At 35.8% G+C, this 13887-nt stretch overlaps 1 protein-coding gene across 2 annotated transcripts in view; it reads right to left on the bottom strand.

Moving 5' to 3' along the window:
• The window catches only part of BAZ1A (bromodomain adjacent to zinc finger domain 1A), an 84572-nt gene that overhangs the window by 60642 nt on the left and 10043 nt on the right, over window positions 1-13887 (bottom strand). For both annotated transcript variants that reach the window (XM_065906358.1, XM_065906359.1), the window contains one exon: window positions 11332-11610. In XM_065906358.1, the coding sequence (XP_065762430.1) occupies window positions 11332-11610 (279 nt within the window). The remainder of the gene's footprint in view (window positions 1-11331; window positions 11611-13887) is intronic.

Here is a 13887-nt window from a genome sequence, read left to right on the forward strand (position 1 = left end):
GATTAGCCTCTTGATAAGAGGCCACAAGAAAATACCCACCCCGGGCTGAGGCCCCAGACATGTAAGGCCAGAGTAAGCAATTTAGACAATCTAGCTCCAGATAATAAGAACATTCCAGTCAACTAGGAAACATGAGAATGTTTATTGATTTATGCCACTAAGTTTTGGGGATGGCTTATTATGCAGCAAAAGCTAACCGAATACAACCTCTATATGAATGGAGACACTGTTTTACAGATGAGCAAAGGAGATTCCCAGCGCTGGTAACTCAGGCCGGTTCCAAAAGCTTCCCCCCCACCCACACAGCCACCTCTTTATGCTGTACTCCTAGGTTCCAGACTAAAAGGGGGTCTCTGGAAACTCTATTCTATAACCCTTTTTAAAGCAGTAAGTAATCTTTCCTCTACACCAGCAGTCAGCACACTATGGTCAAAGGGCCAGATTCAACTCACTGCCTGTTTTGTGTGGTTTATGAGCCAAGAATGGTATTTACATTTTAAAATGGCTTCAAATAAAAATAAGAATACTTTGTGACCCATGAAAATAATATGAAATCCAAATTTCAGTGTCCATAAATAATCACTAGAATAGAGCCATGCTCACGTATATATTACCTATGGCTGCTTTTGCACTGTTACAGCACGGTTGGCTGGCTCTGCTGGAGACCATATGGACGTCAAAGTCTATCTATTTCCTATCTGGCTCTTTATTTTTAAAAAGGTCTGCCAATATCTGTTCAGAATTACTCTCTTGGCATATGTTTTTAAGTTAAACAAAGGACCTTGCCTAGCATTTAGTGATGAGTAGACTTTTTTTGTACTTTTATCACCCCTTTTCCATTCACTGGAAATTATCTGAGCTTATGCCATTTCTCTAGGTTCTTTTTAACTTTTATTTTTTGATAGTCTCTGAATTGGTCTAAGACAGACAGATAATTTGGAACCATTGTGATCTTATATTGGCCAAATAGAACAGACCATACAGGAAGTAGAAGATGATGTAGGAGAGAGATTTTACTCAGAAGGCCTCTAATTTCCCAGACCTGAGCCTGTGTAACAACCACATAGAAATGGACTTCCCTTTTATTCCTAACAGAGATTTCAGGGCAGAAGTAGCTATAGTCTCTTCTCTTTTGTGAGATTCGTCTCTAAGATTCTCTGGTCACAAAGAACTAAGAACTTCAGGACTACTACTATTCTACTGACATCCTGCTACTAATCGATTAAACAAGACATGAACTGAAATAAACACTGATTTCCTTTTAAATAAGAAAAAAGGTGACCTCAATTTACTTGCCATCCCCCATTTTTATCACCTGTCTTACTATAAGTAAGATTCCCTTGATAAAGATCATAAGTCCTGGTGGAGACTCAGCTGACTCTTAGACTTCGAATTAGCACAAGGGATTAATAAAGAAACTGCCACAGATACCAACCACCCTTGGAGAAGGGCATGGCAGCCCATTCCAGTATTTTTACTTGGAGAATCCCATAGACAGAGGAGCCCTGGCAGGTCCATAGGGTCATAAAGAGTTGGACACAATTGAAGTGACTTAGCACGCACACATGCTCCAACTACACTCCTCCAATATTTACCAAAGACTTTTGAGAGGCATTAGACAGATTTTCCTAATGGCCAATGCAAATGGGAAGGTCCTCAGAACACTGAAGAAAATGAATACGTTTGTATGATCAGCCCAAACTTAACTGAACTATTTTGTTCATCAGGCAGTTGAGTCCATACAGAAAATTTATAACAGAAGTTTTATATGTTATTTGAATTAAACATGTTTAGAAAAACAAATTCATTTATCTTTGTGACTACTTAATAGGGACTTTTAGGGCATAAAAAGTATTTCCCAGGATGGCCTCTCAATTTACATTATTATAGAAGTAAATAAGAATTCTAAATTTTAACTGCAACAATACGGCAGTCAGGTTGTAAGTCTGGGTCTCTGGTATATACAATAATATACATCTAAAGAATTCCAAAGAAAGAACAGCTGTCTAAAATAGTCTTTTTTCCCCTATTAATAATTATATCATCAACATACTAGGGTCATCAGCAATTAAAGAATGAAACATCAATTTGGGGATGATCCTTAGGACTCTCCTTGCCTAAGAACCAGGAACTTTGACCTTAAAAGGGTAGCAGAGTAAGCTGACCAATAGAAAGCCTTTATCTGAAAGAACTATAATCAACTCAACTAATATATGTTGTTAAAATTTATATACCATGGACTTCTGTGGTGGTCCAGGGGTTAAGACTGCACTTCCACTGCAGGGGGTATGGGTTCGATCCCTGGTCAGGGCAGTTTCGTATGCTGCGTGGTGTGCTGGGAAAAAGTTATACACTCTATCTTAGCACCTAAATAAGAAGTCTTCCCCCTCAACCTTTTCTGCTAATTTTTATTTTTCTCTGTCTTCAAATTTCTAGTCAAATAACCCTTTTCCGAAAACTTCTCCTTGAATTAATATCATCTGGATCCAGTTGCTGATATCCGAGCACATATTGTTAAATCAAAATAACTATATTGTTCCTTACTTACACCTTTTATGTTCCTCTTATCGCCTCAATATATTTAGTATTTCCTTTTGTCCTAATATTAATGCATTTTAATTAATTATGATTCACTAATAGCATTTAGGTTAGCAGTACAAAAAAGAGCTCAAAGATAAAAAGTTCATTTTCTCATTTCCAGTTCTAATATATAATAAGTACCTACTCTCTATATTTTAGGTTTATGTGCTAATTTTCTCTTACTTCATTAGACTAAAGTGCTTGAAGCAACCCACCAATGCAACATAGAAAGCCAGAGGGAATACACCTTGATAGTTGAATAGATAAGCGTTCAAGGAACTAGGTGGTTGGTCCCTATTTCATGCCAAAATTGGTATCAGTTTGTAAGATTAAAAGGAATTTCAAAATCTTCATTTTGCAAGGCAGTTCTAAAAACGATACTAAACTATAGTCTCTTATGCTTAATTAGAGAACATTTCAAAATGTTAAATCTAAATAGTATGGGGATAGTATTTGGAAAATCTAGTTACAGGGGAAACTCTTTGGTGCAAATCCAATTCTGCTTTTGTATTGATTTAACCTACATTGGAGAAAAGGTCTGTCATTAAGTCATAGATCACAGATTATGTGAAAGAAAATGCAGGTCATTATTTTCAAAGAGCAAATTCACACAAGGTTTAACACACGAAATAACTTTCTCCACCCTCAGAAAAAGCAATATTCCAATTAAATTTTTTAAACAGTTTAGCTAGTTTATGCAAAAATCAGTTAGAAAAGGTGTGCATGGTTTTCTAATATAAGAAGCTATCCAAACCATTACTAACCAAAAAAGTTACTTTTTTTAAAAAATTTAGTGTTGTATACAAAAAACCCCCCAAAAACTGTGCACTATATTTTTGACTGTGGTTACCTCTGAAAGGAGCACTTGGGAAATGTACTCCAGGCCTTCACCTTTTACTTTTCTCTGCTACACGTGAATTTTTATAGGGAAAAAAAGCAAATTTTTAAAAAATGAGAAAGTTCAGTCTTTCTGAAAGAAAGTTCAGTCTTTCTTTAAAAAGCATAACTTTTTAAAATGTAAAGACCATGTTTTTTTAGAGCAGTTTTAGATTCACAGCAAAACTGAAAGGAAGACACAAAAATCTCCCATATACTACCTGCCCCAACACATGAATAACCTCCTTCTCTTTCAGTACCCCACACCAGAGAAGTAACACTTGCTATAATCAGTGCACCTACACTGACCATCATTATCACATGAAGTTCAGAGTTACGAAGTTTCACTCTTGGTGCTGTCTACGGGTTTGGACAAATATGTCCATTATTATAGCACCACCGATTATTTTACCGCCTCAAACAACCTCCAAGTTCAACCCATTCATCTCCCTTTCACCCTTCTCAACTCCTGGCAACCACTATCTTTTTCACATTTTACCTTATCTAGAAAGTCATATTGTTGGAATCCTACCATATGTATCCTTTTCAGATTGGCTTCACTTAGTAATATGCATTTAAGGTTCATTCATGTCTTTTCAAGCTCAAAGGTTCATTTCTTTCTAGCACTGAATTAATATTCCATTGTCTGGATGCGCTGCCATTTATTTACCCATTCACTGACTAAAGGATATTTTGGTGCTTCCAACTTTTGGCAATTATTAATAAAGCTGCTAAAGACAATTATGCGCAGGTAGACATAAATTTTCAACTCCTTTAGGTAAATACCAACATGAAAATAATCTTTCAAAGGCTCTGAGTCACCCATCAATACCATGAGAATTAAAATGAAAGCATCTAGCACACCGCCATTCTGCAATGTCTTCAAACTTTACTGAAGTATATACTGAGCCAGGTGAATATGTTTTGGAGTTAATGTTTAGTCCATCTCCTCCTCTGTTATAAGGTGCGGTTTCTTGCTGCTGTCAGTGTATCTACTTTTAGAAGTACCTTCTCACACCTGTTGCTTCACATTTCCTATGAATCTTTCAGCTCCCAGAACATCCTGACTGTGCTTGTAAAATATCTGAAAACAAGCTGCCCAAAGCCTACTTTAACTGAAAAAAAATTACCAAATATAAAATTATAATCCTGACTCATTTTTAAAAATTCTTTCAAACTCTATAGTTCTTTCTTTACACTGAACGATGTTTATTTGTTGTGTGATTTCTACCTCCTTTTTCCTAATTTAATTCTCTAGTTCTAGGGTTAGGTAGAAAAGATGGGTTTATCATGCAAGAATTTGAGCTCTAGCTCACCATCCTCCCAACCTTTCATTAAACAATGGTTATCAAGGTGGTTAAAAAAAAAAAGTTGATAAAGTTAGTTGAAACTTGGATGTCTTAAAATCTGCTTGTATAGCATTTTAAATCTGCTTGTGTAGTATTTTTAGAAGATAACATAAAAATGTGGGATGACTGTCTTCAAAAACAAACTATGTCTTCTAAGACACTGAAATTCTTAACTGTGGAGTTTCCTTTCAGAGTTGTAACGGAAATTTGATTCTGAGTTACACTGTCCCAGGCACCTACTGTAGCCTCACATCACTACTAGCATGTGCCAACAAACAAAAATAAAACAATAAAACTACATAACTCTCTATAACCTAAAGGGGTGGGATGGTGTGGGAGGTAGGAGAGAGGTTCAAGAGGGAGGGGACATAAGTATACTTATGGCTGATTCACGTTGATGTATGGCAGAAGTCAACACAATACTGTAAAGAAATTATCCTTCAATTAAAAATAAATTAAAAAACACAACTGCATGGCCACCAATAAACACATTCAAATGCTAGCAAGACAATTACAGCAAAGACAGTATTATATTAATATAGCTTTTAAAAATTCACATTTATTATGCCATTTTATCCCATGAGGCAACCCTGTTAAGTCAAGGGTCCATTTAACACACGAAAAAAAGACAAAAACTTAAGAGTTGAAATCACTTGCACAGAACCATGCAGCTAATCACAAATGGCAGAATCCAAAACCAAGGACACAGTGATAGAGAGAAAGAAATAATTTTGTAAGTCAGGTCTATCTGAATTTAAATCCTGCCATTTATGACTTATAAGATTGGAATGGACAGTCCATGACTCTGCTTTGTACACTGCTTAATCTCCAGTGTCTGGAACAGTGCAAGTAAATAGCAGGTATCAGTAAATATATGTTAAAAAAATTACCCCCCCGCCACCGCCCAAAATCACAACTTCTTTGGATCTATTTCATCTGTAAATGGAAACCGTAAGTCCCTGCTTCATATCTGCTGATGCAATGTATATACAAACATCTGGTAGTTATTTAAGAATTCACAGAGACCTGAGTGGTGGTTTTTTCACAAGACCACCCATCCCCTCACTTCTCACATAGGCTCCAAGGAAGGAGCAGAAAACACATTTCAGCATGACTGGCAGGCAAGCTGGTGGTAATGCAGATGGGCGTATAAAGAACGAAACTGGTGTGGCTCAGTCAGGTAGCCTGCTGTTCTCTTTATCTAACACAGAAATGACAAAGGATCTTCTAGAAGAATCTGTCAGCTTGATTGCTAATTTCAGAACAGAAAGTTCCGGTGAGGAGGCAAGCACCTAACTTCCGGTGAGGAGGGAAGCACCTAATCTATAAGATGCAAGAAAGAAAGGAGGGAGGGATATCTAAAAATAAAGAAGACAATAAGAATACTGAAGTGAGGAGATCCAGAGTATCCATACTGAAATAATTCAGCCTAAGAAGGGGCCCATCCACTTCTCTGTAACGTAGCATGCTCTTTCAAGTAAATCTAATTCTAATGGATGAAGAGGTCTTTAGGACCACTGCAAAATTCTGCCAACAGAGATAGAAACAAAAGGTAGATGCTTTTGACACAAAAGCTTAAAAGCAAAGGGAAATGGTGCTGCAAATGGTACCATCAAGAATATGAAAAGATAACTCACAAAAAGGGAGCAAATATTTGCGAATCACATTATCTGCTAAGGAACTTGTACCCAAAATCACAAAGAACTCTTGGAACTCAGTAATAAAGATAAATAACTCAATGTTAAAATGGGCAAAGGACCAGAGTAGACATTTCACCAAAGAAAATACACAAATGACCAATAAGCACATAAAATGATGCTCAACATTATCAGCCACTAAGGAAATGCAAAACAAAACTACAAAGAGAAACCACTTCACACCCACTAGGATGGCAAAATGAAACAGATGGACAATGTCCATCTGCAAACAAATGGATAAAGAAGTTGTGGTACATATACACAATGGAATATTACTCAGCTATAAAAAAGAACGCATTTGAGTCAGTTCTAATGTAATGTGTAGCCTATTACACAGAATGAAGTAAGTCAGAAAGAGAAACACAGTATATTAAATAAATACTTAATGCTGTATATATTTAATACAGTTTATTAAAGCACATATATGGAATTTAGAGAGACAGTAATGACAACCCTATAAGCAAGACAGCAAAAGGGAGACAGCCTTTTAGACTCTGGGAGAAGGCACGGGTGTGATGATTTGAGAGAATAGAACTGAAATACGTATATTACCATAAGTAAAACAGATGACCAGTGCAAGTTTGAAGCATGAAACAGGGCACTCAAAGCCAGGGCTCTGGGACAACCCAGAGGGACAGGGTGGGGAGGGAAGCGGAAGGGGTGTTCAGGATGCAGAGGACACATGTGCACCTGTGGCTGATTCATGTCGATGTATGGCAAAAACCACCACAATACTGTAAAGTAATTAGCCTCCAATTAAACTAATTAACTTTTTAAAGAAATGAAAAAAAAATTTACAATAATAAATAAACATGTATGGCTTGGTGAGGACGTGGACAAACTGGAACACTCTTACATTGCTAGCAGGAATGTAAAATGATGAATCTGCTTAGAAAAGTCGGAAGATGCCTTAAATGCTAAAGATAGAGTTACCATATGACTTAGCAATTCTACTTCTATGTATACACCCAAGAAAACTGTAAACATATGTCCACACAGAAACTTGCACAGGAATGCTTGTAACAACATTATTTATAATTGTCCAAAAGTGGAAATGACTCAAATTTATCTATCCATTGATGAATGGATAAACAAAATGTGATAGATTCATACAGCAGAATTTATTAATAAAGAGAAATAAAATACTGATACATACTACAACTCAGATGAATCTGAAAAACACTACACTAAGTGAAAGAAACCAAACACATAAAAGAAAGGTATACACTTCATGATTCCGTGTACATGAAATATCCTGAACAGACAAACCCACAGGGACGGGAAAGAGATCAGTGGTTGCCAGGGGCTGAGGGAAAACGCAGTTGGGAGGGCCTGTTCATTGGTACAGGGTTTACCGGGGTGATGAAAATATGCTGGAATTAGATAGCGGAAACAGTCACATAACTAAAACCCACTGGGTTGTACACTGGGTGAATGTTACAGTGTGTGAATCTTATATCTCAATAAACTTTAAAAGCAAAGGTGGATAAAAATATACGTACTGGGGAAGAAAATTCTCCTAACTTCACACTCTTAACTTTCAGAGTGGCAAGTGGGAATAGGAATACAGATCTCATACTGTGGATCCTATGGATCCCCATGAAGATAGTGAGTGCCTGCTATTTCTTAGCCACTGGGAGAAATCCATTGAATTCTCCAAAAAAGTCCCCTAAGGATAAGCCTCAGGACACAATTAGGTACCAAGGCCACAGGAGCCTGCAGTTAAAGTCAACAGAGATACTGAGGAAACTCAATGTGACACTTCTCTCATCACTGAAGCTAGGTTTGCCCTAGCCCACCCAGAGGACGCCAGAACCTTACCACTAGCATCATCACCTCAAAACTGAATTCAAAGGCTTTCTTGGTGGCTCCCTGGTGAAGAATCCTCCTGCCAATGTAGGAGACACGGGCACAAGTAACAAATACATGTTACTGTTCAGGCGCCAAGTCGTGTCCGACTCTTTTCAACCCAATGGATTGCAGCACATCAGGCTTCTCCCTTAAATTTCATGGGGTTTGTCCAAGTTCATGAGCATAATAAAGAGATGGGGGTGGTACAATTCCAACCAAAGGAAATTTAGTCAAGTTTAATATGTATTAAAGTTTTTTAAACTGAAATTTAAGTGAAAAAGGTGAAAGGATAAGGGTGTATGCAGAAACTAGTACCTAAAGTTGCTGAAATCTCAAGTCAGGCTTGAAGCTTAATTATAATATAAAGCAACAGAAAAACTAGCCAATAATAGAAGAAAAATACTAATTTCCACATAAGACTTGTGGGCCAATAGCAGCATTATTCCCCTAGTAAAATGACATTATATTCTATTTATACAGCAATTCAAAAATGTGTACCCGCCCCCTCCAACCTCCCCACCCTGCTCTCATTTTAGTTTTCACAAAAACTTGAAAAGATGTCATTGTCCAACAAGGTCAGTCTGACTCCAAAGCCTAAACCTTCGTATCACACAACTCTGCTTCCTATAAAACTAAAAATTTATACTTTTTCCTCAAACTATAAACAAACATCAAAGACAAAGATATTTTATTAAACCAAGTGGTGAATGTGTATTTATTGAATTTTTATTCATTATTCCTTAATTCTACTAGCATTCCTTATACATATTTTTAAAGTCCTTTTAACTTTACATTTACTGAACATTTAAAAAAAAAAAGCAAAAAATGAAACAAAAATATTTGCAACAAGGTGACAAAGAGTTTAATATGTCTCATATTTAACAGACCTCTCACAAATCTACTAATCACAGACAAACCAAAAGAAAAAGGAGCAAAGGACCTGAAAAGCATATTAAACACTGAGATATCATCAAATCTGGCAAAGATGAAAAGACCAAAATAACCAGTGTTAGCGTGAGTGTAGGAAACTCAAGCCTAGCCTCTACAGGCACTCTGGACCTGGTTGCTCCTGAATCACCTCATCATGTGTTTATTTTAATATCCCACAAGTTGACATGTTTGTCTCTCCCTTAACTGAACTCTTAAAGGACATCTTAATCCTTTTTACATCTCTAATAACTGGCGTCTTCCTGCTAAGTGACACTCATGAATCACCTAAGCAGTATCTGCATGAAAGACAAAATCGGAGCAATCAGAAATATCTGGGCCTGAAATGACAGTGAAGAAGCCTAGACTCTGACAGTATTACTTCCTGAGGCCTCTGCATCTTATCATCCACCCAGCTGCTAAAGGCAAAAAAAAAAAAGATTGAGTCATCCATGATTTCTCCTTTCACACACAGATTAAGAACAGCCAATATGTATGATGAAAACAAAGCCTTAAATTACTCAGAAAAATATCAATTTCTTATACTTTACCATTTAAAAGCTTCATAAGGCAGAAGAAGTGTGTTTCTAATGAATAAACAACAAAATTGTGACTCTCAGATTTCCCATTTCTACAATGTATCCTAGTTTACTACTGTCATTAAAACAATAACTATCTGAAGCCAAAGATAGTTGGTACAACTAAAAAAAGCTATGCAAGAAACACTAAACAACTATATTCCTAGATGTAAGCCATATTTAACCTAGTGTTAAAGGTTAATGTATCACAATGATTTGTGAGTTAAAAAACACTATTGGCATAAGTCAAATAAAATAATGACTATAAGGAGAAAAAAAATGCCCTCATCCGCAAATAGGCTCTTTTCGTGATGCCGATTGGTATGTTCTTGGTGGGATTACTGGTGACATACCAATCTTTCCTCTTGAAAATAAAGACATGTCTTTTACTAAATGTCAGGAGACAAATGAAAAATGCTTCAATTTTTACCATTTTTTACTTCTACAGTTAAAAGAACTTATTCAGTAATTCACCAAAATCAAACATAATATAAATATCTTTTGGCTTTTTAACATTCATATACAGTAGCATTTAATAAGTGAAATGGATTATATTAAGGACATTATTCTGAAATTACACATAAACTTGTGATGATTCTCCACAATAAGATAATAAAGAACATAATTATTGACATATAATTAAGAACATATATAATAAGTTTTGGCTGCTGACGTTTAAAATTCAAAAAGAAATAAATTTGCATTCAGGTTAACAAAGAAGGGGAAAAAAGGCATCCCAAAAGAGTCGCTGTCTCAAAAGAGGCTATAAAAAGTTTTAATGCAAATAAAGATTACCATAATAAGCATCAGTGACTAGCCAATCATAAATTCTTAACATTTCAGAAAAGCAATGATAATTTTTAACTTAGTGCCACAGAGAAACTCATTTTAAATTTCATATATGAAAAATCCACTTTTTTCTGGGTAAAGGAGAAGAGAACTTAGCAAAAATTTTCATCTTATCAAAAATGTAGTCTTCATCTTATCAAAGAACTACTAAAACCCAGCAAGAAATATAGGCATATTTAATAGATAACATAATGACAACACAGTAGATATATTTATCTAAGATCTTTTCACCGTCAAAAAAGAGAGATGAAACTCTGATATAATAAAACACACGGTAAATGAAAAAGAAGGAAAATGGTTTATAAAGTAAATAGACCAATCTTCAAGATATTTTGAGTGAAAAAAGGTGTGTACAGTATGTACAGTATGTTACCTTTTGCATTGAAAGGGGCAGGAAACTGTGTCTGTGTATGCATGTGTGTTCACGTTTTTGGTGGTCTATACCAACATCAGCTTTGGAAAAATACATATGAAACTGTTAACACAAGGGTTATCTGGGGGGAGGATAACATCGTAGCCGGAAAGTAGTCAAAAAATCTTTTCCTCATTTCATCTGCTTGTGTATTTTGAATCTGAGCAATGCGAATGCATGTATATCAAAAGAAAAAATTAAAAGTACTTTACCTTGCACCATTGTTCCTAATGACTTCCACAGTTTCTTCAACAAAATATCGATCCTTGATGTACGCAAAAATATCATCACAGATTTCATGTAAGCGTGAACGATGGGTGAGGCTGGTCAAGTATAAAACTGGAACAATTAGTGGTTCTGGAAAGCTCTGAAGATTCTGTCTCGCTTTTCTTTCTGACTCCAGTGCTTCCTGATAGGTGAGTCCAGGTCTGCCTGTCACAGCACAGCTCCACACAAGACTGTTGCACAGAATGGTTCGCTCAAAAAAGTCACTGATTCAAAAACAAAAACAAAAATGCATTACCTATCATTTCACAAGTTTTATATTAAAAGTGGACAAAGGCTTGAGCCTTTATTGCAAAATTTTACACAGAATCATACAACTCATACAAAAATTTAGGGACTGGTCAATTTACACATTAATACAAACATAAGAAAAAGTATATTTAAACTAGACATTTATAGTTTTCAATTTAAAGGTACATTCAGCCAAAATTGGACTGGACTGTGATTTCTATCAGTTTTGAAACTGAGTGAAACAAAATAAGCTCAGCCTTTCTTTTTCCTTCTAATTTTTAAGCTTTCTATTTCAAAGCAGTCCAAACACTGAATTCAAGTACTTGACTATGAATTTTGAAAGGGTTTAACATAATAGTGAACAACTGGGAAAACTAAGCATCTAACAATAAGAGAAAAATAAATTATAGTACTTCATACAATGAAAACGCATAGCCATTAAACAGTAAGAGAGTTCTTAAATAATGTAAACAGGAAAGACAACTTTCCAGTTTGCTTCCATCCTATATTTTTTTCAAAGTAAAAGCTTACCAAGACAATTTATGGTTCCCAAGGGAAAAAGTGGGTGGGACAAACTGGGAGATTGGGATGGACATATACACACTACTATATATAAAATAGATAACTAACAAGGATCTACTGAATAGCACAGGAATTCTACGTAATACTCTGTAACAACCTATTACAGGAAAGGAATCTAAAGTAGACAGTAGACATGTGTAACTGAGCCACTTTGCTGCACACCCGAAACACAACATTGTAAATCAACTACACTCCAAAAAAATGTAATATATAAAAAAAGCTTGTCAAAACTATAGAATATGGTCCACTTGTGTTAAAATTTTAAAAAGAAAGAAAACGAAAGATGGAAGGAAAGCAGAGAAAGATGACTTAAGGAAGCATAAAATATTTCTGGAATTATAATACAAAATATATTATATGTTATATTAACACAAAAATCAAGCTAACAGCTACAGAATGGGGATGGGATTAAGGGACCATTCTACTCGGTGTTTTTCTACACTGCTGGGATTTCTTACTATGGCACTGATTTCTCTTCAAAACTTTAATTCAGTCACTTTTAAAATGCAAGAGATCTATTATAGAGATAGACTTCCAAGGTATATTAAGTAGAAAAAACTCAATCACTGAATGATACAATTCCACATGCATTAATATAATAATAGCAAAAATGTGCAAAGGTTTGTATTTATACAAATACCAAAAACAGATGTTCCCCATGCAGATAGGGAGGAACTGGGAAGGAAGAAAATTTGTTATTCTAAATATTTCCATATTGTTTGAATTTTCAAAAGTATTTAGTTGATTGCTTGAGGTCTTAGTTGAAACACACGGGATCTTTGATCCTTGTTGAGGCATGCAGGATCTTTAGTTGTGGCATGTGGGATCTAGTTCCCTGACTGGGAACTGAACCCATGCTCGTTGCATGGAGAGTGCAGTCTCACTCAACCACCAGCAAAGTCCCTATTTGGATTTTTATGATGAGTATTCATGTTTTTTGTAACAAAAATATTTTTAAATGGAAAAGGTTAGAAATATGCAAAAAGATTAACAATAATTGCCTCTAAGTGGCAAGATTTGGGTGAATATTTTGCTCTCTTCTATATTTTGGTCTCCTTTTCAACAATTACGTGTAACCAACATAACTCACAATTCTCTAACTTTTTCTCCTTCCTGAGATGCACCTTTCCTTCTACTGTCATTCTAAAAATTGTTAAAACTATTACATGCATGTTTCCTCATTAGTATATCTGTACAGGTTACCTCTACAGTAAGTAGGGTCTGATTTCCAAAGAAGATTTGGAGTAATTCCATTAAGATAGTTTCATTTGTATATTTGTCTGTAGTCTACAAGAACAACAAAAAATGAAACCTATAGAAGTAAAGAGAAACTAATCATACCTTAACATAAATGAGATCTAAAGAGATAATACATATCAGCCAAGTTACATGACTGTGCCTGCATGCTAAGTCATTTCAGTTGTGTCTGACTCTTTGAGACCCTGTGGACTGTAGCCCGCCAGGCTCCTCTGTCCAAGGGATTCTCCAGGCAAGAATATTGGAGTGGTGTGCCATGCCCTCCCTCCAGGGGATCTTCCTGATCCAGGGATTGAACCTCCTTGTTTCTTGTGTCTCCTGCATTGGCAGGCGAGTTCTTTACCACTAGTGCCCAGTCTGGAAAGCCCAGACTAATTCAGTACAAAGGAAAATCCTTTTGAAGTATGTACCCT

The sequence above is a fragment of the Muntiacus reevesi genome, chromosome 15, assembly GCF_963930625.1.
Source record: "Muntiacus reevesi chromosome 15, mMunRee1.1, whole genome shotgun sequence".
NCBI lineage: Eukaryota > Metazoa > Chordata > Mammalia > Artiodactyla > Cervidae > Muntiacus > Muntiacus reevesi.